Source organism: Aotus nancymaae, unplaced genomic scaffold, assembly GCF_030222135.1.
Source record: "Aotus nancymaae isolate 86718 unplaced genomic scaffold, 86718_ANA_hifiasm-v0.15.2.pri h1tg000036l, whole genome shotgun sequence".
Taxonomy (NCBI): domain Eukaryota; kingdom Metazoa; phylum Chordata; class Mammalia; order Primates; family Aotidae; genus Aotus; species Aotus nancymaae.
The window spans coordinates 7,628,053-7,653,084 of NW_026988450.1; the positions used below are offsets into that span (position 1 = coordinate 7,628,053).

The 25,032-nt window shown below is 37.8% G+C and overlaps 1 protein-coding gene across 8 annotated transcripts in view; it reads right to left on the reverse strand.

Moving 5' to 3' along the window:
- Window positions 1–598: 598 nt before the first annotated feature.
- TMEM68 (transmembrane protein 68) overlaps window positions 599–25,032 on the reverse strand; it is a 38,000-nt gene continuing 13,566 nt past the window's right edge. For 3 of the 8 annotated variants that reach the window (XM_064384199.1, XM_064384195.1, XM_064384194.1), the window contains 5 exons: window positions 15,713–15,880; window positions 11,224–11,417; window positions 8,001–8,061; window positions 5,402–5,541; window positions 599–2,082 (listed from right to left, as the gene is read on the reverse strand). In XM_064384199.1, coding sequence (XP_064240269.1) covers window positions 1,996–2,082; window positions 5,402–5,541; window positions 8,001–8,061; window positions 11,224–11,417; window positions 15,713–15,863 — 633 coding nt within the window. In that variant the 5' untranslated portion in view covers window positions 15,864–15,880 and the 3' untranslated portion in view covers window positions 599–1,995. Of the gene's footprint in view, window positions 2,083–5,401; window positions 5,542–8,000; window positions 8,062–9,796; window positions 9,931–11,223; window positions 11,418–15,712; window positions 15,881–21,314; window positions 21,441–25,032 lie in introns of all 8 variants that reach the window. The other 5 variants (XM_064384200.1, XM_064384197.1, XM_064384198.1 and 2 more) reach the window with 4 other exon arrangements.

Here is a 25,032-nt window from a genome sequence, read left to right on the forward strand (position 1 = left end):
CTTCTCATTCATTTTATGATCATTTATTCATTTATTCTGAAATATTTCATCAATTTTAAACCAAACACTGTTGACTGCTGGGTGGGGAGAGTTCAAATAATCATTAATTGACTCTTCTCATTGACCACAAAATTAAAATATATTTATTACACTGGAAAGTAAGGTTTCTTCATTGTGGCTAGATAAAATAATATGATTGTAGGTGAGAACTATGTAAAGAATACAACAAAAAAATCAATTTAATATGATTATTTAGGGTGGACACAGTGGCTCATGCCTGTAATCCCAGCACATTGGGAGGCTGAAGCTGAGGCAGGTGGATCACTTGAGGTCAGGAGTTCAAGACCAGCCTGGTCAACAGGGTGAAATCTTGTCTCTACTAAAAATACAAAAATTAGCCAAGTGTGGTGGTGCACATATGTAATTCCAGCTACTCAGGAGGCTGAGACAGGAGCAAGGCTTGAACCCAGGAGGCAGAGGTTGCAGTGAGCCGAGATCGCACCACTACACTCCAGCCTGGGCAATGGACAGAGTGAGACTCCGTCACAAAAAAAGAAAAAAAGATTTTTAAAATGTCACATGTAATTTCACAAGAAAATTAACTGCAATTCAGGTTTATTTTCACATTGTTTAATTTTACATACATTTCACATGTCATAAATACACACAATACAAAAGCTATACAAAAACCTTAGTAATTTAACATTTAAAAAAGGAAGAGAGAGATACTGCATTTGATTTCTGATATTTTTCTGTTTAAATAACACTTAAATTCAGTTTTCAAGAAGACAACAATTGAAAATCATTAATTTTTCAGAGGGCTTTGTGTTCATATAAATCCATCATTCAGGCCAGGCACAGTGGCTCCCGCCTGTAATCCCAGCACTTTGGGAGACTGAGGTGGGTGGATCACCTGAGGTCAGGAGTTTGAGACCAGCCTGGCCAATATGGCAAAAACCCATCTCTAAATAAAAACAAAACAAAAATAAATAAATTCATTATTCAAGTATATTTTTATTGAAGCAATAAACCACTTCATTGGCTGCAAAGTCAAACTGAGTAAGCCTCAATACTGAACAAAAGTAGAGAACTCTGCTTTCCTCAGCCTAGAACCAGCTTCTAGCACACGAAATGCAGAGCACAACAGTGATTTTTAACCTGGCATTATTAAGACCATAGTATACAGCTGACAACGCACAGCACAACCTATATTGTTTTCTTATAGACTCTTGTTAAAAATATCATACTAAAAATAATTAGAAATTTTATTTTTCCTAATTTCTTTTTTTATTCCATTTAAAAAAACAATGCATCTTTTTCATTGTGCTTGGCAACTGGACATGATACCTGAAGACGTAATTTAAACACACAATGGAGAAAATATATACATAACTCCTAAAGAATTTTGACATTGTTTAAATTAATTCTGTCATAATTTTGGTTCAACAGTTATCAACCACAGAAAATATAAAGAACTTAAAATAATATTATTCATATATGATGTTTTTAAAAAGGAATTGTTGAGACATAAAAACATTACGTGACTTGCCCCAGGTCATGAAGGGAATGAGGGACAGACAACAGCGTGTTTTTTTCTAACTTAAGCAACTATGCTAACCCCTAGCTTATGCCAATCTCTCAAAATCAGAGCAAGGCAAAAGATACAGAAATTTAATGCATTATCCAGGAATGTTTGTTTAACCTAAACTGCTGTTATTAACTAAGAATCTATATGTTTAGCATACATTATTAGGAATTTACAAATAAAACATCTTTTTCTGAATTATTAGGCAGGTAATTTGTTAGTATTTGACACAATTGCAAAAACAAAATTGACAATACAATTTTAAACAAAGGAGTTCTGTGAAAGATGTTTATTAACATGATTTTTTAAAAAATACTAATTGTAGGACCTACAAAATTCAGAAGACAGTACCTTAGATGCAAACATTTAATATAAATGTATTAAATCATCTTCTAGTTGACCCTTTGTTATCAATGAAAACGTTCTAACAAAGCACTCATAATGTTTCCTGGTATTCTTTGGTGCTTGTCAATCAAAGCTTGAACAGCATTCTTTGTCTATTAAGAAAACAGAAGAAAAGCTATTGTTATTGTAGATCTTAATGTAGATCGACTTACCTCCCATCATCCCTCAGAATTAATAATTTCCTTCTCAGTAAACCCAAAGCATATTTTTTTCTTTCTTTTTTTTATAGAAACGGGGTTTCACTATGTCCCCAGGCTGGTCTCAAACTCCTGGGCTCAAGCAATTCTCCCACTTTGGCCTTCCAATGTGCTGGGATTACAGGCAAGGGCCACCGTGCCTGGCTACAGCATATTTCTTATACTTATTTTATTAAGCCTTCAATTATAGTTGTTGTATACGTGTCTCTTTTCTATACCAGACTGTAAGCTCCTTAAGATACATCTTAGTATTTTTCCAGCATTAAGCACAGCAATGCCTTACACATGATAAACACTATAGGGGACTTAAAGAAAAAAAAAGGAAAAAATGTAGAAAATTTTCAAGTAGGCAAATGGAAGACTTAGTCCTTTCCATCCATTAGTAAACTCTAATGTATTTTTTATTTTATCACCATACATACTGAACAATTATATCAGGGTCTCACTGTGTTGCTCAGGCTGGTCTTGAACTCTTGGACTCAAGGGAATCTCCTGCCTCGGCCTCCCAAAGTGCTGGAATTACAGGCATGAGTCATCATGCCTGGCCAATTTTTATTTTTAAATTGGTTTATGGCTATTTAAAATTCTGATATATGTATCATGTATATGCATATGTGTATGCATATGTATATGTGTATGCATAGTTCATGCATATACACATATATACTTCCTTTTTTAGACTTTAACCTTTAAAGAAAATTAATAAACACTAGCCCAAATATGTATTTTTAAAACATGCCCCTTTGGCTGGGTGCAGTGGCTCATACCTGTAATCCCAGCACTTTGGGATGCCAAGGTGATCACTGGAGGTCAGGAATTCGAGACCAGCCTGACCAACATGGTGAAACCTCATCTCTACTAAAAATACAAAATTAGCAGACATGGTGGCGCATGCCTGTAATCCCAGCTACTTGGGAGGCTGAGGCAGGAGAATCGCTTGAACATGGGAGGCGGAGGTTGCAGTGAACTAAGATGGTGCCATTGCACTCTAGCCTGGGCAACAAGAGTGAAACTCCAACTCAGAGCAAAACAAAAAAAAATGCCCCTCTAAACCACAGTTTTCATATCTGTAAAACGAGAACTACTTCATACAGTTACAAGGATTAGAAATGGAAGGGACATCTTCAGGTGCTTAGCACAGTGACTGCCACAAGTTGTGTTCTGTGATGTGTATTAAGCGTATCTCTAGAATTTTATTCATTCATTCAGAAAATATTAGATGCCTTGGAAATTAAAACACTAGTGAAACAAGTCTCCAATCTAAAGGAGTTCATAACTTAAAAGGAAGAATCAAGTACAAAATAACTAAAATGTGAGATCGTTTATAATGCATATCATATGAAGTGCGAAAAGAAGTGTTCCGAAGTTCAGAGCTGAGACTGGGTGGGCAGTGAGCAGGGGAGGACACATGAACAGGGTACTGTTTGGTGTGGGTCTGCAAGGACCCATAATATTCCAGTAATGGTAAAGGAAGGAGCATGAGGAGAAAAGAGTACAGGAAAACCACTGTGTAAGGAATGGTGAGTTAGCTAGTTTGGCTAGAGTTTCAGGTATTCAAAAGCTGAGTGATATAAGGCTTTAAAATTAATTTTAATTAAATCGTAAAGAAAGTTAAATACCAAGTAAAAACGTATAGACTTTGAGTATACAGATTAAAGAAGTATAGACTTGTACCAAGTGAAAAAGTACAAACTGGTGGTGCACACCTGTAATTCCAGTTATTTGGGAGGCTGAGGTATGAGAATCACTTGAACCCAGGAGGGGGAGGTTGCAGTGAATCAAGATTGTGCCACTGTATTGCAGCCAGGGTTACAGAGTAAGTTTCCATCTCAAAAAGAAAAGAAAGGAGGGAAATCCTATCACATGATACAACATAGATGAACCTTGAGAACATTATGTTAACTGAAATAAGTCCATCACAAAAAGACAAACACTGTGTGATTTCACTCATATGAGGTATCTAAAGTAGTTAAGGTCTTAGAAAGGTAGAATGGTGGTTGCTAGGAGCCAGAGGAAGGGGAAAGGGGAGGTTACAGGTATAGTCCGTTTTACAAGATGAAAAAATTCTAGAGATCTGTTGCTCAACAACATGAATGTACTTAAAAGTAATCATCTGTCTACTTAAAAATGGTTGAGAGTACATGTATGTGTTTTTGCCATAATTTATGTTTTACTATATGTTTACCTTTTTCTACCATGTGTTTTTACCATAATTTATATTTTTAAAAATAAATCAGACTATATAAAAGTCATAATCAAAATACATTCATCCTATTTTATTTTTTGAGAGACAGTGTCTCACTCTGTTGTGCAGGCTGGAGTGCGGTGACGCAATCATAATTCACTGTAACCTTGACCTCCTGGCTTCATGATATCCTCCCACCTCAGCCTCCCGAGGTGCTGGGATTACAAGTGTGAGCCACCAAGCCTGGCCCATTCATCCCATTTTCTAAGTGATTCAGTTAACATAACATTTATTGCATTTAACAAGAATGGGGTAAAAAAGAAAAAAAGAGAGAACATAACATTTGTTGTTTTTCTTTTTTTTCATAGTTTTATACTCTCTGAAGGTATAATTACAAGGTAGGCAGGCTTTTCTACTCTTCATCTTCCTGGATCTCTTTGCAAATACTAATATTACTGACCATTCCCATTTTTTAATACAACCTCACCTGCTAACTTCTGTCCCACAAATTTACTTGTTCTCTTACCTCTCTGCCAGTTCCCTTCCGGTCAGCTCTGGCGCTTCTCCTTCCTTGGCCTTCTTCAGTGCTACATCTCCTGCAGTCTGTCCTCAGCACTTTTCTCTCTCTCTCATCTGCCTTATAAAGCTCATGGCTTAAGTAACTCTCTCAGTGCAAATGACTGAAATCTCCATCATCAATTCTGACTTTCTCCCAAACTTCAGTTCGATATTTCCAAAAATCTATGCATAGATATATATTCCTATCCTACAATTACCATAAATTCTATCCCTGGACTCCACCCATTAAAAGTCTGTAGCACCCCTCCTCCCACCCCCAACTCCTGCCTGTAGTGACAATAAGTCTCCAGAGATTAGCAAATGTTCCCTAGGGGGTACAATCACCTCTGGTTGAGAACCAGTGACCTAGGACATGCTTGCAGAATATAAAAATAAATCAATGACATTCAAAATAAAAAATAACTGAAAATAAAAATCTGTCCTAAAACTAAAAAAGAAAAATTAATTTACCTTTTCAGCTAATTCTTCCGCTGTTATCTTTGGGTCATACGGAATGGGGTCACCTAAATAGGTCCGTAACTTCACTGGAAAACCTCCATACATTGGAGCAAATGGATAGCGGAATTTTTCATAAAGCCATCTAAATAACCCTGTTTTAGAGTACACAATCATTTTAACTTGTTAAATATTCTGATCATGTAATTGTAAACTTTCAGATTAATTATGTAGGACTTACAGGAAGGTGGCAAAAAGTATCACTTCTTGGCAATTAGTACAATTTTTTTTTAAAAGAAGAGCTTTTCATCAATTGTAACAAATATATCCCACCAATGCAAGACGTTAATAATAGGAGAAACTGGGGGGAGAACTCTCTACTTTCTATAAACCTAAAAATGCCCCCCCAAAAGTCTATTTATTTTTTTAATGAGCTTTTAAAAGCACAGGAACTTAACAAAATTAAATAAAAAGTAAATAAATAAATAAAAATACAGGAATTTTAAAAGGCAAACAAGCTACTATTATTACAAAACAAAGCCTAAACTGCTACCAAAAACTACTAGAGGTGAAAAAGTCTAGAGACTCACAAAACGTAACTTAAAGACCAAAAAAAGGAAAAATAAATTTATGTAAACATGAGACTACAATGCAAATAAACTAAGTAAAGACAAAACATTATTATGAACCAGGAAAAACAGAACACATCAAAGCAAATAATTACTAATGTTAATGACCAAATCTGAAATTTAGTAGGATTAAATAAAAGTGGTAATAACATAAAAATAAACTGATGGACTACATTTTTTAAGAAATCTAAAATGTTATCAAAGGAATCAGAAACAGGCAGACCATAAGGAACACACAGTCATGGGTCTCACCAAAGTTGAAAGGATTGCTTACACATCAAAACATAGAATACACCCTATCCTACAGGTCACCTATGCACACACACACACACACACACACACAATCACTAGATACTAATTTTTGGACTATTCAACTTTAAAGTGAAAAGAAGTAAAAAAAAAAAAAAAAAGGCACAGGAAAAATAAATAAACAAAACTTCTGGAATAATTTCTGACTTGTGACTAAATTCTAAACAAATGAGCCAAGAAAAAATAGGCTGGGCACGGTGGCTCACACCCATAATCCCAACACTTTGGAAGACCGAGGGGAGGTGGATCACCTGAGGTCAGGAGTGCGAGATCAACCTAGCCAACATGGCAAAATTCTGTCTCTACTAAAAATACAAAAATTAGCCAGGCGTGCTGGCACCCGCCTGTAGTCCCAGCTACTCTGGAGGCTGAGGCAAGAGAATCACTTGAACCCGTGAGGTGGAGGTTGCAGTGAGCTAAGATCATGCCACTGCACTCCAGCCTGGGCAACAGAGATACTCTGACTCAAAAAAAAAAAAAAAGAATAAATAAATTCACAACAAAAGTTAAATATCTCATCAATCTTCCTTTCCACTTTAAATCTGATAGAAAAAGAAAAAAAAAAGACTTAAAAAACAGAATGCAGTACTAACAAAATAGCAATGTTACACATAAAAGAAACAAGGGCAGTTTAAAGGTCTTCAGAAGGGGCCTTGTAAGTGGATAGAAACACTAATAATAATGCTAGAATTAAAAATAATAATAATGCTAAAAATATATAATCAATTAAATATACAAACCATAGGGTACAACAACAAATTGAATATTTCAAAATAAAACAAGTATTGCAAAGAAAACGCACATCTAATCATTAACATTGCTATAACGACATTTAAAAGCTGATTTCTAAAATCTATAAATTATGGACAGGTAAAAAGAACTTTCCAGTGTAAATGCAATATGGTGCAAAATATTTTTAAAAAGAACAAAAAGTGACAGAAATAAACCAAAGCAAATGCTATTTCCTTAGGTAGTTAATCTTAGTTCAATATCATATTGTCATCCATTTTTAAAGCTGTAACTTCTGGGGTAAATTAAAAAGATTGTTGGGGGCCGGGCACGGTGGCTCACGCCTGTAATCCCAGCACTTTGGGAGGCTGAGGCGGGTGGATCACGAGGTCAAGAGATCGAGACCATCCTGGTCAACATGGTGAAACCCCGTCTCTACTAAAAATACAAAAAATTAGCTGGGCATGGTGGCGCGTGCCTGTAATACCAGCTACTCAGGAGGCTGAGGCAGGAGAATTGCCTGAACCCAGGAGGCGGAGGTTGTGGTGAGCCGAGATCACGCCATTGCACTGCAGCCTGGGTAACAAGAGCGAAACTCTGTCTCAAAAAAAAAAAAAAAAAAAAAAAAGATTGTTGGACAGTTTGTAAATGTATTCTAAACCTCATCACCATGGTTTAAAACAATAAACTAGCTAATTCACTATCAAGTTTTTAAAAGCCCATTTGAAGAACTTCAGTATGTATATGATATACTCTCAACAAAAATACATCATTAAGAACTGCCATTACTTAGAGCTAGTTATCACTTGGACTTTAAACAGAAAAACGTCTGAATAGTGTACCCATTTTCTAAAGATAACAATTCAAAAGGTTTCCTTGTAGAGTTCAACAGCCCAAATATTTTAAAAATTGCATTGTAATTAAAAACCACATGAATCAGAACTTACTTGTTCCTCCAAGCGATCTAAATCCTTCTCTAATGTTTTGTGTAAACATAGGAATAATGGGCTAAAGAAAAAGAGAATTTGAATTAAAAAGTGAATAAATTAATCCATTCAATGTCTTCATTAGAGTAACTAATGCAAACTTTTTTTTTTAAGAAAGAGAAAAGGCGTCTATGGCCATGCCACCCTGAATATGCCCAATCTTGTCTGATCTCAGAAGCTAAGCAGGGTAGGGCCTGGTTAGTACTGACATGGGAGAAAGAGAAAAGGTGCACAAATTTATTAGCGCGGGCTTGTGGGGAGATCACAAAGTGATTATGCAAACTTCTGAGAGCCTGTTTGATATCATGAAAATAAAATATTTTTAAAATAAAGGCACACATGATTAGTTTATCAACTAAATTCAACTTGATCATCTGTAAAAATAGAAATTGGAAACACTACCCTCCAGTGGTAATATATAATATTTCATTGACCAATTTTCCTAACATTCCACATAAAACCTTGAAACTCAAAATAGAGATTACAGTAATCATTAAATTCATTAAATAAAATAAATGTAGTAAACTGAATTGGCTTTAGTGGGCTACTGAATAGTACACTTACTGAGGAAAAGTTGCATGACAGAGATTCCAAGGGGAATTTTTAGCAGGGGAGTTGGGGACAGAGTCTCACTCTGCGGCCCAGGCTGAATTGCAGTGGCGTGATCATGGCTCACTGTAGCTTCAACCTAGAATTCAATTGCTTACATATATAAATGTGTGCCTGTATGTAGGTGTGTGCATGCATGTTTGCAAGGGAGAGAGAAAGAGAGACGGAGGGGGTGTGTGTGTGTGCATATTTTTTTTTTTTTGAGGCAGAGTCTTGTTGTCACCAAGGCTGGAGCACAATGACATGATCTCGGCTCACTGCAACCTCTGCCTTCCAGGCTCAAGTCATCCTCCAACCTCAGTCATCTGAGTAGCTGGGACCAGGCCCAGCTAATTTTTATACTTTTAGCAGAGATGGGGTTTCACCATGTTGGACAGGCTGGTCTCGAATTCCTGACCTCAAGTGATCCTCCCGACCTCAAGTGATCCTCCCACCTTGGCCTCCAAAAGTGCTGGAATTACAGGCATGAGCCACCATGTCTAGACAAGAATGTATATTTTTAAAAACTACTCTTGGGGTCTTGAAGTCTTAACTCTGTCACTAAAAATGTGGGACCATTGTACAAGTTACTTACCATGTTTAAGCCTCACTTTCTTCATGCATAAAATGGGGGTAAATAACAATAATTATCCCTATCTCAAAGTCTTTTATGGAAAAAGCAAGATAACTCTATATAGTGAGATAATTTTATTGAAACAAAATATTATTTTCTTTTATATATGCTATTTATTTTACAATTAAAGTAAACAGGCTACTTTTCTCCTCAACTTAGACACTAAATCAGCTAAAAGTTCTTATCAAACTCGTAAGTCTCAAGAATTGACAAAACCAGAGTGATTTGTATTATATCAAAAAGTCTCTCATCTTCAAATAAATCTTATTATTTTCTACCAATATTTTGTGAACTTGCACTGACAATCAGGCTTTTTCCCCTTTAATTTTTATTACTATACCACAATTTAAATATAGTTAATCCTGTAACAACAGTGTTAAATTTTTGTTCACAGCTTACGATAATTTTGTGAGGCCTATTAAAGGATTTTCCAGATGGGATACTTGTGCCACTTACAACTCTAAACATATATTACTGAAAGATTTCCCTCACGTATCTGGGAAGCCCCTTCAGTCTCAGATGTCAGCAGACTCACTGTGCAATGTAGTCGGGAATGGCAACAGTACCGGTTGCCTCGAGTTCTGAACTGTGTGCTCTGCTCTGCTGCTGCCTTGCTGAGTCACAAGATCCCTTCCATCCCTCCATCTCTCTGTGCCTGAGTCTCCTCATCTGCAACATTGGAATAATTATATGTGTCACCTCAGTGTCACTTATATGTGTCAATTATATGTGTCACATGATATGTGTCACAGGAGTACAAGGTAAAGTGTTTAAAAGTCCTATGAGAGGGGTGGCACAGTATTAATCAAACTTAGAAGATTCATTTGTTTTTAAACTTATAAAAAGTTATTTCTTAAACTTTCTGAAGTTTTACATAAAAATCTTAAATTATCTAGATCATTTAATTATCTGGAAACTGAAGGATTAGAAAGAGTTCTTTTCTCTATATAATTTTTCTCTTTCAGGCCTTCTTCTAAGCAACATGTTGCTGAAAATGTAAACTTAAGGATGAGGAATTAGAATCCCATGGTATATTTATGTGATTTTAAATCTATTTTTGGCATCTTTATCCTAAACTTTTGAGGAAACAATTCTTTCAAAATCTAAACTTGAAAACTGAACCATCTTTGATTAGGATTTTAGCTTTTATCGTTTTCATATACATTACATTGATTATTCTTAATTTTTGTATAACTGCATATATCCTTTTGTATTCTATATTATTCATATGGTCTAGGTTTTTCTGTCAGTGCTTAAGATTTGGGGAAATAAGTGAAATGTGCTATAATTCATTTTCTGTATACCTAAAAAAGTAAGTTACTGACAGCATTCTCTAACTCATCTGGAAAAAGAACAATACTCTGCCAAATAGGGTTTCTTTTTCTGACAATCAAAATGAAAATAAACAGAAAACAAAGGAGATATATTCCATAGGTAGTAGATAAGTGTTTCTTAGGCTAAAGTACAATATGGAAACCAAGGCTGAGAATTACTTTCCCAAGGCAAAATAAAAGAACAAAATGGCATTCAAAATCTCATCTTTTTTTTTTTTGAGACACAGTCTCACTCTGTCACCCAGGCTGGAGTGCAGTGGGGCGATCTCAGCTCACTGCAACCTCCACCTCCCCAGTTCAAGCAATTCTCCTGCCTCAGCTTCCCGAGTAGCTAGAATTACAGGCATGCACCACCATACCTGGCTAATTTTTGTATTTTTAGTAGAGATGGGTTTCACTATGTTGGCCAGGCTAGTCTCAAACTCCTGACATCGTGATCCATCCACCTCAGCCCCCAAAAGTGCTGCGATTACAGGCGTGAGCCATTGAACCCGGCCTATATATTAATTTTTAAAGTATTGCAGTGAAAGTGTCTAAGTTCTTATACACTTTGGCTATTTATTTTAAATTTAACTAAATTTAATAATTAACTTTATACAACTTTAATAATTAATTTTATACAACTCACCACTTTTGCATCGATTGCAACCTGAGCAAAGCCTTTGCGGTGACCCCATACGATGTTATAAGTTTCATCACTAATTAAGGCTTCTCGAACTCCACCTGGTGAGATAGCTAACAAGTGGCCACTCCTCAGAATTTCAACACATTTTTCTCTTGGTCCATGTAGAGCACAAAACACATCCAGTAATAAACTAAACCCTGTAAGAAACATGAATATGAAGATACAAAATAAGCATTTCTTGTTTAATTCGTCGAGCAAAAATCTTCACAAACCACACCATTTACTATTTATACTGAAATCAGTAAACTTTTTTACTTTTTAAAATCAACGAAAACTCTAAAGGTTAACTTAAGTTTGATATTGCTGTTTAAGTAATAACTGCATCTTCCTTATCACCTACCATTGGGTACCTTCTTACTGACTGACTACCTACTACTCTGACTCAAATTCTTAAGTAAAACTCACAACAATCTTGACAAACAGGTATTCTTCTTGCCATTTTACAGATGAGAAAACTTGGGCTCACAGAATAATAGCTTGCTCAAAGTCACACATCTAAGAAGTGGCAGGGCAGAGATTCCAGAAATGGGATTCTGATGGGATTCAGAAATGATATCCCATCTGCAATCAGAAATCTAATCTTCCATTAACCCTATAAAAAAGAGAATCACTCAGGAGAATGTGAATCAAACTATGCTTAGCTCTTCCAAAACTGGCAAGACCATGATCAAATCTATTTAAATTAAAAGTTAGATCATGCTAATTCTATAATTAAATTTTTTAAATAATAATAGCAAACATCATTAAGAGATTTTAATAAAGTGAGGGTGCTTGACTCAAAGAACAGCTAATTCCAAGTCTTAATATTATACAGCTTTTCAAATTACAACTATTTATGGATGAAAGAAATAATCCTGTTAGTAAATATTTTAATCAAATCCCATACTGGAACTTCTGAGGACTGATGTCAGTATACATTATTCTCTGAGAATGGGAAATACAGAGACACATTTGATGCTAAAAGCTATGCACACTGGTCAGGTGCGGTGGCTCATGCCTGTGATATCAAGCACTTTGGGAGACCAAGGCAGGCGGTTCACTTGCAGTTAGGAGTTCAAGACCATCCTGGCCGATGTGGTGAAACCCCGTCTCTACTAAAAATATAAAAATCAACCTGGCGTGGTGGCGTGTGCCTGTAATCCAGCTACTCAGGATGCTGAGGCAGGAGAATGGCTTCAGAATGGTTTCAAACCGGGATGTGGAGGTTGCAGTGAGCCAAGATCATGCCACTGTACTGCAGCCTGGGCAACAGAGCGAGACTCTGTCTCAAAGAAAATAACCAAAAAAAACACTGCACAGACTAACCAAACTTCTCATTACTTTAAAGATCTGAAGCAAGATTATAAATAGCATTAAGATTAAAATAACTGTCAGACCTGGTGTGGTGGTTCCCATCTGTAACCCCAGCACTTTGGGAGGCTGAGGCAGGCGGATCATCTGAGGTCATGAGTTTGAGACCAGCCTTGACAACATGGAGAAACCTCGTCTACCAAAAATACAAAAATTAGCTAGGCATGGTGGCACACGCCTGTAATCCCAGCTACTGGGGAGGCTGAGGCAGGGAAAATTGCTTTAACTCGTGAGGCAGAAGTTGCAGTGAGCCAAGATTGAGCCACAGTACTCCAGCCTGGGTGACAAAGCAAGACTCAATTTCAAAAAAAGTAAAATAAAATAATTGTCACCTCACATTAAATGCTCACTGATTCAACTAGATGCATTCTCATAATGAATGGATGAACACGAGATGACTCATAAATAAAAAAACATGAAATCTCTGTTTTTTTGGAAACAGGGTCTTGCTGTCACCCAGGCTGGAATGCAGGGGCACAATAGTAGCTCACTACAGCCTTGCCCTACTGGGCTCAAGTGATCCTCTCCCTTAACAACCCAAGTAGCTGGGACTCCAGGCACTGCACCACAATGCCTGGCTGATTTTTTTATTACTCTTTTTAGTAGAGACGAGATCTGGCTATGTTGCCCAGGCTGGTTTCAATCTTCTGAGCTCCAGCAATCCTCCTGCCTCAGCCTCATAAAGTGCTAGAATTGCAGGTGGGAGCCATGGTACCCACCCTAAAATCTCTCTTGTGCTGAGAATTATAATGATTTTATTCCTTTAGAAAGCAAAGAAAGACTTAAGGTAAATCAGCATCAAAATATTAAAAAGATCATAAAGAGGGAAATTTTTTGAAAAAGGCAAATGCTAAAAATATTCACATTTTATTACTCCTAAAAACAAAAAAAAGAAGCAACCTAATGCTCCATAAGAGAAAAACAGTTAAGTAAATGTTCTAGTCATACACTAAATCTTTTTTTATAAAACATGGTAAAAATGTTAATGCTGACATTAAATCTTAAAAAACCCACAAAATTGTTTGCCTGTGTGTCTGAAAGTAAAACAATGAAGTAAAATAAATCAAAATAACATTACGTTAAGATGGTAAAATTATAATGATGTTGTTTGTTAGTTTCCAAATCTACTATAGTGATTATGTTAGTTTTTAACAGAAAACATAGCCAATATAGTTTATATACAAAGTACAAATAGCTTTTCAGTGACGCATGGATACCCAAAGCACTAACTGTATATAGGATTGAAGTAGATCATTACTTAATTCATTGTTTGGTTGTGTTTGTCTGATTGATGTGTCAGCTTCTGCTTTTATTCCAGAGGACATACTGTCAACTCTCTTGGCTTGTTTCTGGTGATTCAGTGACAGAAGAAAATAAGATTTAATCTCAATGAATTTATTCAAGAATGATTTCTGTAAAACTCTAAACCATTTGGTTAATTAACCTTTTTTAAAAAAATAGCATATAAGGCCAGCCAGCTGCAGTGGCTCATCCCTATAATCTTAGAACTTTGGGAGGCCAAGGCGAGCGGATCACCTGAGGTCAGAAATTCAAGACCAGCCTGGCCAATATCTAAAAGTACAAAAATCAGCCAGGCATGGTGGCAGGCACCTGTAATCCTAGCTACTTGGGAGGCTGAGGTGGGAGAATCACTTGAACCCGGGAGGCATAGGTTGCAGTGAGCTGAGATTGCACCATTGCACTCCAGTCTGGGCAACAAGAGCAAGATTCCTTCTCAAAAAAAAAAAAAAAAAGAAAGAAAAAGGAAAAAAGAAAAGAAAAGAAATATATATACATATAGCCTTTATAAACAGATTTTTTAAAATGTAGTTTCATGGCTGGGTGCAATGGCTCACACTCGTAATCCCAAAACTTTTGAAGGTATGGTGGGAAGATCATTTGAGGCCAGGAATTTGAGACCAGCCTGGGCAACATAGCAAGACCCCATATCTAAATAAATAAATAAATAAAATGTATTCCTCAATCTTAGAGTTATAAATCTCATCAGGCAAGTTATATATGATAAGAGACATGATGTATATACTCTTTAGGGTAGTATATCATGTGAAGACAAAATATATCTTTTTTTTTTTTTTTTTTTGAGATGGAGTCTTACTCTGTTGCCCAAGCTGGAGTGCAGTGGCATGATGTCCGTACACTGTAACCTCCGCCTCCCAGGTTCAAGTGATTCTCCTGCCTCAGCCTCCTGATTAGCTAGGCCTACAGCAGGTCTATTAGCCACCATGCCTGGCTAATTTTTGTATTTTTAGTAAAGACAGGGTTTCAATATGTTGGGCAAGCTGGTCTTGAACTCCTGACCTCAAGTGATCTGCCCACCTCATCCTCCCAAAGTACTGGGATTATATGCGTGAGCCACTACACCCAGCCAAGACAAAATATATCATGACTTTCTTTTTTTTAGCTAATTCTAATTTGCTATCAAACTGAGAGTTACCAAACTCTAATTGTAACAAAATTAAACTCCAAAAATCAGTATTTCATGAAAAAATTCAACATGTGAAAAATCAACTACCATTTAAATCAAAATATAAATTGGCAAAAATCGTAATTTATTTTTTTAACATTACAGTTCAAGATATAACTTAGAAAAATAATGAGTAAATACCTGCTCATAAAGGAAAAAATGACTAATTGGGTAGAATGTTCAGTATGTAGTTGATGGATACACTAGAAGCTTAGACTTCACCACTACATAATATGTGCATATAAGAAAGCTGCACTTACACCTTCTTAATATATAAAAATATATTTTTTAAAAGAGAAAACTTAAAAATATTTTTAAGAACCTTATGTTGTATACCATACGTACAATTTTCACTTAAACAATTTTAAAATGTATAAAATTTAAAAAAAGAAATTTTTGGCTACAATGTTTTTGTTTTTAGATATATTGCCTAAACAGGATAATTAGATATTCCCATACTAGAGTTCCAAGTGTGTTACATACACCCCAAAAGGCAAACTTTTTCAAATGACATTAGAGAGCTCAAGATAGAGACGACCACATAACTTGGTTTTGTTAATAAACATTTTTACATTATTATCTACAGCGAAAGTTTACCTGGAATTTTAAAGACAAAGTGATCAGCTACTACTCGGCAAGTTCTGCCTTTGTGTATAAATATTTTAGCCATGAAATAGTAAAAATCTATAGGAATAGCTCCATGATAAAAAATTATAAGTGCTGGTCCATCTTCTGGTATTTTTTCCATTCCATGAACTTCATAACCTGTTCGAAAGACAAAATGCAAATACTTAAAATACATGCATTAATTTTTTTTCTTTTTTTCTTTTTTGAAACTGAGTTTCACTCTTGTTTCCCAGGCTGGAGTGCAAAGGTGCAATCTTGGCTCACTGTAAACTCCGTCTCCCAGGTTCAAGCAATTCTCCTGCCTCAGCCTCCCGAGTAGCTGGGATTACAGGCATGTGCCACCACACCCAGCTAATTTTGTATTTTTAGTAGAGACAGGGTTTCTCCATGTTGATCAGGCTGGTGTCGAACTCCCGATCTCAGCTGATCTGCCCACCTCGGCCTCCCAAAGTGCTGGGATTACAAGCATGAGCCACCGTGCCCGGTCTAATCTGTTTACACTAAAGGATGGTTGGTAGCTCATTCTTTTCTCACAAAAGTACACTAGTCTTCCTGATTCTCTTCTCCTTTTCCCCTTCTTCCCTCTCTCTTTCCCCTTCTCTTTCTATCTTGAACAAATCAGTCCTAAAGCCATTAGGTGGGCCACAGTGAAGCAGACACCTGTGTGGAGAGGTGGCCTGGAGTGTTGGTGCCAGTCAGGAGGGCACCTATACAGATGGCACAGAGTGGGGAGTCAGAGCCAGAGCAGAGTCATGAGGGCTCCGCACAGAAGAGAGCCTATCACAGGGTGGGGGCTCCTGAGGGGGAGAAGGAGGGAAGCAAGGGTCACAGAAGCTTGGGGGTCATAGCCTGACTGCAATGGGGGCATCCACAACCAGCAGCAGCCTGGCAGGAGGGGCCAGAGTCCAAGACAGTGGCCTGGTATGGGGCATCACAGCCTGAGCAGCCAACCAGGGCACTGTACAGAGTGGTGGCCTGGCACAAGCAGGGAGAGAGGGCATCCATGAGTGGTAGGGGAAGGTGACAATGATGGGAGATGGGTTATATACCAGGGGCCTGATCAAATGAGTCAACATAGTACAAATAATGGGAGCCAGGTTTTCACTGTTAGAGGAGGGAGTTAAAAATATAAAAAAAGGAGAGTGCTATTAATAAGAGAAACTGTCACCACAAGAGAGCATCACTCCCACATTACTGATGAGAAAAACCCTGGAGTACAAAATCTCTTTTCCTAAGCATGTCAGGGAGCAGAAGTCACAAGGCAACCAGGCAAACTGAACTTCAAAGGGTGATAAACCCCTTCTAAGGCAAGACAAAAATTGAGAATGGGAGGAAGAGGCAGATGCCATAAAAGTGGGTAAGAAGAAGTGACATATTAAGAAATGCTAAAAGTCCCGGGGTCGGCTAGTATTGAGTGTAGGATCTCTGGAAGCCCCAGATAGTCACTCTCAACTCTTCTCCACAGACCTCAGAGTGTGCTCACAAAAAAGATCAGGGGTAAAGCCGGAGACTAAGGAGAGCCCCTGCTAATGGTGCTGAGAACAAAACCCCACTCACTTCCCGGAAGTTTCTCTCATAAAAGCAAAACCTGTCAGACACTGGGAGAGGGGCAGGAAGCCCTTCCACTCCCTCTAAGAAAAGGGTATATGCAAAAGGCATTCAATGCTGGGAGGGGCACAACTCCACTCCCCCGCCCCACACACTCCTCCACCCTCACCAGCCCAGTATCAGGCAAAGTCCACCACTCTAGAGAAGGGGTAGAAGCAAAATATCTACTGCTGGGCAGTGGGGGTGGGTGGCAAGAAACTCTGGGGGGCCCAGAGTCCTTCCTTAAATGACGTAAAGCAGAGATCTACCATTGGAGCAGTGGCAGCAAACTTGCTTCCATCACAAAATCCCCAACACAGGGAGAAGGGAAAGGAACACAGAAGGCCTTACTCCTAAGCCCCAGGAATAGAGGGCACAATGAGATTTTGGCCAAACCTGAAAACTGAGGAGTGCTATACCCCAGCCCCCTGGGGAATGAGGGGAGGGGTGTGAAGAAGGGGGGAGGGGTGTGAAGAAGGGGTGAGAGGAGTCCCCATGTACCCCCATGCGGGGTTATAAGCAAAGGCGACCTTTTCCTGGTTTCGCAGGAGGGGCATGAAGAGACTCCTCCTTTGGGAAAGGCATACAGGACTGAAGGTGGAGCAGAAACACCAAAAAATTCCTCTGCTGCTTCAGGCCCTACACTATGCACAAGATAACAGTAGGAGTCTGAAGTCTGTGCTGAGTCTGTATGGCCTGACAGAGGAGGGGTGCCAGTTCTCAGTCATAAATACTATTTACCTCAGTTGTCACTGTTCTTTTACAAACAACGGCCAGAATTCAATAAAAAATATGACATAAAGTAGCAAGAAAAAAACCCACTGTCAAGAGCTAAAACAACTAACACACCCAAATGTTGCAACTATCACATGGAAACTATAAAATAACTATGATTAATAAGCCAAAGGGGAATACGGTGGTTCATGCCTGCAATCCCAGCACTTTGGGAGACTGAGGTGGTAGGACTGCTTGAGCCCAGGGGTTAGAGACCAGCCTGGGCCAACATGGTGAGACCCATCTCTGCAAAAACATAAAAAAAAATTAGTTGGGCATGGTGGCATGTGCCTGTAGTTCCAGTTACTTGGGAGGCTGAGGCAGGAGGATTGCTTGAGCCCAGAAGTTGAAGGCTGTAGTGAGCTATGATTGTGCCACTGCACTCCGGGCTGGGTGACATTGTGAGACCCTGACTCTAAAAATAAAAATAAATAAATCTAAAGGATCTAGTGGAAAAGGTGGATACATGCACAGTCAGATTAGGAATTTCAGCAGAAAGATGGAAGCTATAAAAAATAGAGTCAAATAGAAAGGCTGTAAACCTAAATGAGCTCTAGTAACATAACAATGGTAATTTTCCAATTTTAATGGGTTTACTGAGGTTAAGTATGAAAACATCCTTATTTGCAGAAGCCAACAAGTATGTTACAACTTCCCTAAGATAACATGACACAGTGAATTTAAAAATGAGTCATAAAATAATTCATCAATAAAAAAACAGAAAAAGTAGGCCAGATATGGTGGCTCAAGCCTATAATGCCAGTTCTTTGAAAGGCCAAGGCAGGAGGATTGTTTGAGACTAAGATTTCAAGACCAGCCTGGGCCAATCAGTGAAATCCCTGTCTCTATAAAAAAAAAAAATTTAAAGAAAATACAGGCTGGCCACAGTGTCATGCCTGTAATCCCAGCACTTTGGGAGGCCAAGGTAGGAAATCATCTGAGGTCGGGAGTTCGAGACCAGCCTGGCCAATGTGGTGAAATCCTGTCTCTACTAAAAATACAAAAATTAGATGGGTGTGGTGCCACGTGCCTATAGTCCCAGCTACTCTGGAGGCTGACGCAGGAGAATCACTTGAACCTGGGAGGTGGAGGTTGTAGTGAGCTGAGTTCACGCCACTGCACTCCAGCCTGGGTGACAAGAGTGAGACTCTATTTCAAAAATAAATAAATAAATAATACATATTATTAAAACAGGAAAAATTCTTAACTAGTGACTCAATGTAAAATAAAATACCATTTAAACTGTTATATATACACGGATATAATGCTGCAAACTTTAAGTTCATTCACAAACAGGACTTCATTTTTATGCATTCAAACTATTTACAAATTTCCTCATTCTCTTCATGAAATAAACAGAAATGATTTTGTACCATCTTACATTACATGTGGGGAGAAAAACTTTAATCACAGATTTGAACTAGATGTCAAGAAAATCTCTTTCCTGTAGTAGGAAAGATTTCGCCCCACCGAAATCTTACTGCACTTTAACTCCTCCTCCCTCAAGACTCTACACTCAGTCACCAAACTGTTTATTTTACCTCCAAGAATTCACTAAAATTTACACTCCCTTCCCCTTCCCAACGCCAGTTTTAAAGTGCAGCCCTATCAACTCCTGGCGAGTACACCAATCCCAGGGGGATGTGATGAGCAATGGAAGCTCAGAGAAAGCAGTTACAAAGGCACCTACTATCGTCGTTTATCCAACCACTGCCCAGAGATGGGGAACCTCTATCTGCAAATTTTGGGCTGTCTCAGTCCGATTAACAAGAATAGCCCTATTCTGGGATGAATATGGCTCTCTTATTTGACACCATTAAAAAAAAAATTGGCTAGCCTTGCTCATGTAGCTTCTCGTGTAGCTTAGCTTACAGTGAAAGGATCTGATGTTCATGTAAAGCTCAAGTAGTTCCTCTGGCATGGCAAAGATTTATTATGTAAATAAATTAATTGCCATCTGGTTCTAGATATTATTTTCATGAATTCAGATAATGATCACCTTCTGAGATAGAGCCCTTCCAAATTTGTCATCAAAAATCCACTTTAAGACTATCCACCTATGCATCATGGTAAGTGAACAATGTCGTCACCCTTTTGGATCTTCCTCAAAAAAGCAAATACAGCTAAAACTATCTACAAATAAAGTCCAAACTCCTGGGCACAGCATCAAGATTCTTCATAACCTGGCTTCCGTCTACATTTCCAAGTTCATCATTCATACTTCTCACCCAAAAATGACTTATCTTCTAGTCCTGAAAATAATAAATTAGTAAGAAAAAAAATCCAATTTCCGGGCATGGTGGCTCACACCTGTAATCCCAGCCCTTTGGGAGCCTGAGGCGGGTGGATCACTTGAGATCAGGAGTTTGAGACCAGCCTGGGCAACACGGTGAAACCCCGTCTCTACAAAAAATAGAAAAATTAGCTGGGCGTGGCGGCACATGCCTGTAGTCCCAGATACTCAGTAGGCTGAGGCATGAGAATTGCTTGAACCCAGGGGGTAGAGGTTGCAGTGAGCTGAGATTGCATCACTGCACTCCAGCCTGGGCGACAGAGCAAGACTCCATCTCAGAAAAACAAACAAACAAAACAGCCTAAAGATGTGAGTGATCAGGAAACATAAATGTCCAATAACTATAACAGATACACAAGTATCAGATCCTTAATAATGATCATTAAGAACCTCATAAAACCCTCCACAGATGAGAAAATTTAAGTGTGAAAAGCCCATATACCTTACCAAAGGTCACAGAGTCGGGCCAAATGCAAATTTGCATTTGCCTAACATTAAAGTCTGTGTTCTTGCTCCATGCCACACTTCCTACTACAGGTATCTACAATTGGTCCTTGGTACCGGTGGATTCTGTATCCATGAAATCAACCAACTACAGATGTAAACATTTGGGAAAAAAAAACTGTGGCTGTACTAAACATGTACAGATTTTTTCCCTTGTGATCATTCCCTAAACCATACAGTATAAAAACTATTTACACTGTATTAGCTATTTTAAGTAATCTAGATATAAAGTATATGGGAGTTGCTGGTCACAATGGCCCAGGTCTGTAATTCCAGCATTCTGGGAGGCTGAGGCTGGTGAACCGCTTGAGCTCAGGTGTTTGATACCAGCCTGGGCAATGTGGCGAAACCCCATCTCTACAAAAAAAATACAAAAAAAAAAAAAAAAAATTAGCTGGGTGTGGTAGCACACACCTGTGGTCCTAGCTACTCAGGAGGCTGAGGCATGAGAATCGCTTGAACCTGGGAAGCAGAGGTTGCAGTGACCCGAGTTCACATCACTGCACTCCATCCAGCCTGAGCAACAGAGCAAGAGCCTGTCTGAAATAAATAATAAAATAAAGCATACGGGAAGATGTGTGCAGGTTATATCCAAATACTACACCATTTTTATGTCAGAGACTTGAGCATACCTGGATACCAAAATCTAAGGGAGGTCCAGAAACCAATCTCCCATGAGTACCATGAATTGTACATGCTAACCTACATCCATGGTTGTCAAATGTTGCTTGTAATCTATCAGTGTGAAATCAATTTAGTAGACTGTGAAATAACTTTATTGAGTTATAACCAGCATTTTCTTTTTAAATAAAGGACAGTAGAATAGAAAACAAGAATAGATCACATGTAGAAAGTACATACAATTGACCCTTGATGAATTTGAACTGTATGGGTCTACTTCTATGCCTCTGCCAGCTGGGACAGATAGATAAACCCCTTTTCTTCCTCACCCTCAACCTACTCATTGTGAAGACAAGGAGGATGAAGACCTTTATAATGATCCACTTCCATCTAATGAAACATAAATATATTTTCTCTTCCTTATGATTTTCCTAATAACATTTTCTGTTCGAGCACATTGGCTCACACCTGTAATCCTAGCACTCTGGGAGGCAGAAAGGGGAGGATCACTTCAAATCAGTTTCAGACAAAACTGGGCAACAAAGCAAGACTTTGTCTCCGATTCTATTTTGTTTTTGAGATGGGGTCTCACTGTCACCCAGGCTGGAGTGCAGTGGCATGATTATCAGCTCACTGCAACCTCTGCCTCCTGGGCTCAAGCAATCCTCCCATCTCAGCCTCATGAGTAGCTAGGATTACAGGTGCACGCTACCATGCCCAGCTAATTTTTTGAATTTTTGGTAGAGATGGAGTTTTGCCTAGGCTGTTCTTGAACTCCTGAGCTCAAGTGACCCACCCGCCTCAGCCTCACAGTGTGCTGGGATTACAGGTGTGAGTCACCATGCCTGGCCTCTCATCTCTAATATTTTTTTAAAAAGGAAAGAAAAACATTTTCTTTCCTCTAGCTTACTTTATTACAGTATAAAATAAACATAAAATACAATATATGTGTTAATTAACAGTTTATATTATTGGTAAGGCTTCCAGTCAACAGGAGGAAGTTTTAGTACTTAGGTTTTGGGGGAGTCAAAAGTTATACATGGATTTTTGACTGCACGGATTGCCAGTACCCCTAACCCTCACATTGTTGAAGGGTCAACTGTACACTTTTCATGACACAGTATATATGTATATGTATGCTGAATAGCAGAATGCATTTCTTACTAGGAATAACAGTCAAAAGATTGATAATCTAAAATTACATTCTGAATATCCTAGGGACCTTGGACATTGTATGTGTGTTAAGTTGAACTTAATAATGATCAAGAGGCAGAAGATGTACTTTTTTTCCTCACAAAGACAGGTTCTTGCTATGTTGTTCAAGCTGAAGTGCAGTGGCTATTATAGGTATGATCATAGCACAGTATGGCCTCAAACTCTGGGCTCAAGCGAATCTTCTGCTTCTGCTTCAGTCTCCTGAGTAGCTGTGACTACAGGCATGCATCACTATACCTGGCAGATTACGTATTTTAGTGCTTTCCAAATTACTGAAAAGGGTGCTCTGTAATTATGATAGTTATCATTTATTGAAATTTGGTATGTAATAGAAGTTATGCTAAACACTTTATATGAAATTCACTGAATCCTTATAGTAACCCATTTAGCAGAAAGAAAAAAATGCGGTTCAGAAAAGTTAAGTATCTAATTTAAGGAGGTAGCTTTACAATAGAGAAACCTGGCAGACACCTCCCTAACCAAGTGATCAAAGTTAATACCACCAGTAATAAGAAACATCAGATACGAACCTTCCGATATAATACGTTGAAGACATATTATCTTTTTTGTGGTATTCTTTCAAAAATAAATAACTCGAACCTAATCATGGAAAACATCAAATCTTAACTGAGAGAGTGTATGAAATTACTGACCAGTACTCTTCAAAGGCACCAAGATCATGAAAGACAAAAAAATTAAGGAACTGTCAGACTGGAGGAGACATGACAACTAAATACAATAGGAAATCCTGGAAAAAAACCCTTGTGGGAAAATTATGAAATCTGAGTAAAATCTGTAGTTTAGATAATCGTATTGTACACTGTGAATTTGATAATTGTGCAATGGATATATAAGATGCTAACATTAGCAGAAGCTCGGTGAAGAAAGAATATCTGGGAACTCTCAGTACTATTTTTGCAACTTCTCTGTAGTTCTAGATTAAACTTTTAAAAAATCATAATTGTTGCAGAAGAATAGGAGAAAGAAGAGGAAGAAGAAAAAGTTAAGTAACTTAACCAAGGTCATACAGCCGGTAACTCAGGAGAGCCTGGTTTTGACAGCAGGTAGTCTGACTGAATTCTTCATTGCATGAAGGACAGAAGAGATGAAAGGAAACTCTCATCCAACTGAAGTAGAGATGAAGGTTTTCTTGATATCTCAATTTAATTTTCCCCAAAAAATTTTGCTACAACAGTTAAACCTATAGGACCCTTCTGAATGTGACCATTTCTTTAAAAAATAATAAAATATGAAGTAAAAGAAAATTTCTGCTATTGTGGTCTATTTTCCTTAAGTCACTAACCCATATAATAAACCATATGATCAGACTACCTCATTAATCAAACCACTGCATTTCCCCAAAATTTTATATTCTAAATAAACTGAACAAGTTATACTGGTGTTAAGTAAGCACAAGCATTATTTTCAGAAAATGAAGTGAATTCCTTATACAACAAAAACAAAACCACAATAATATACACGTACAGAATAAAACAAGTGGCTGGACACAGTGGCTCACACCTGTAATCCCAGCAGTTTGGGAGGCCAAGACAGGTGGATCACTTGAGGTCAGGAGTTCAAGACCAGCTTGGCCAACATGGTGAAAACTCTTTTCTACTGAAAATACAAAATTACTTGGACATAGTGGTGCATGCCTGTAATTCAGCTACTCAGAGACTGAGGCACAAGAATTGCTTGAACCGGGGAGGCAGGGGTTACAGTGAGCCAAGATCATGCCAATGCACTTCAGCCTGGGCAGCAGAGCAAGATTCCATCTCAAAAATATAAAATAAAATAATAAATAAATAAAACAAGTAAAAGTCCCAAAGTCAAAACATTCCTTATATCCCTGAAGTGAAAGTTATGGTCCTCAATCCTTTACATTTGCGCTAAAATGCACAATTTTTAATTCTCTCAAAACCATCCAGCTATCTAACTGAAAAATCTTTGTCATCATATTAATTTATAGGGAGAATTATCAAATATTAAGAGTCCAGCTTTAAAAATGTTATATTTTCCAAGAACAATATTTGAAAAATGAGTCAAAATTGTTACAGTTTTAAGGCTGTAAGTAATTTGACAGTAAGGATTTCATTCACCCATCAACAAACAAATGACCTAGAAATGTAGGTATTTAAAAATATCAAATTAAAAGAAAAAAAAAGAAATATCAAATTAATGTTTCTCAATATAATACAGGCAATAGTTTACATAGCACATAAGGATCACAGAATTTTTCAAAAAAGTCAGTGTACTTACATTATATACAGTATGAATGTAAAACAACTTCAAAATA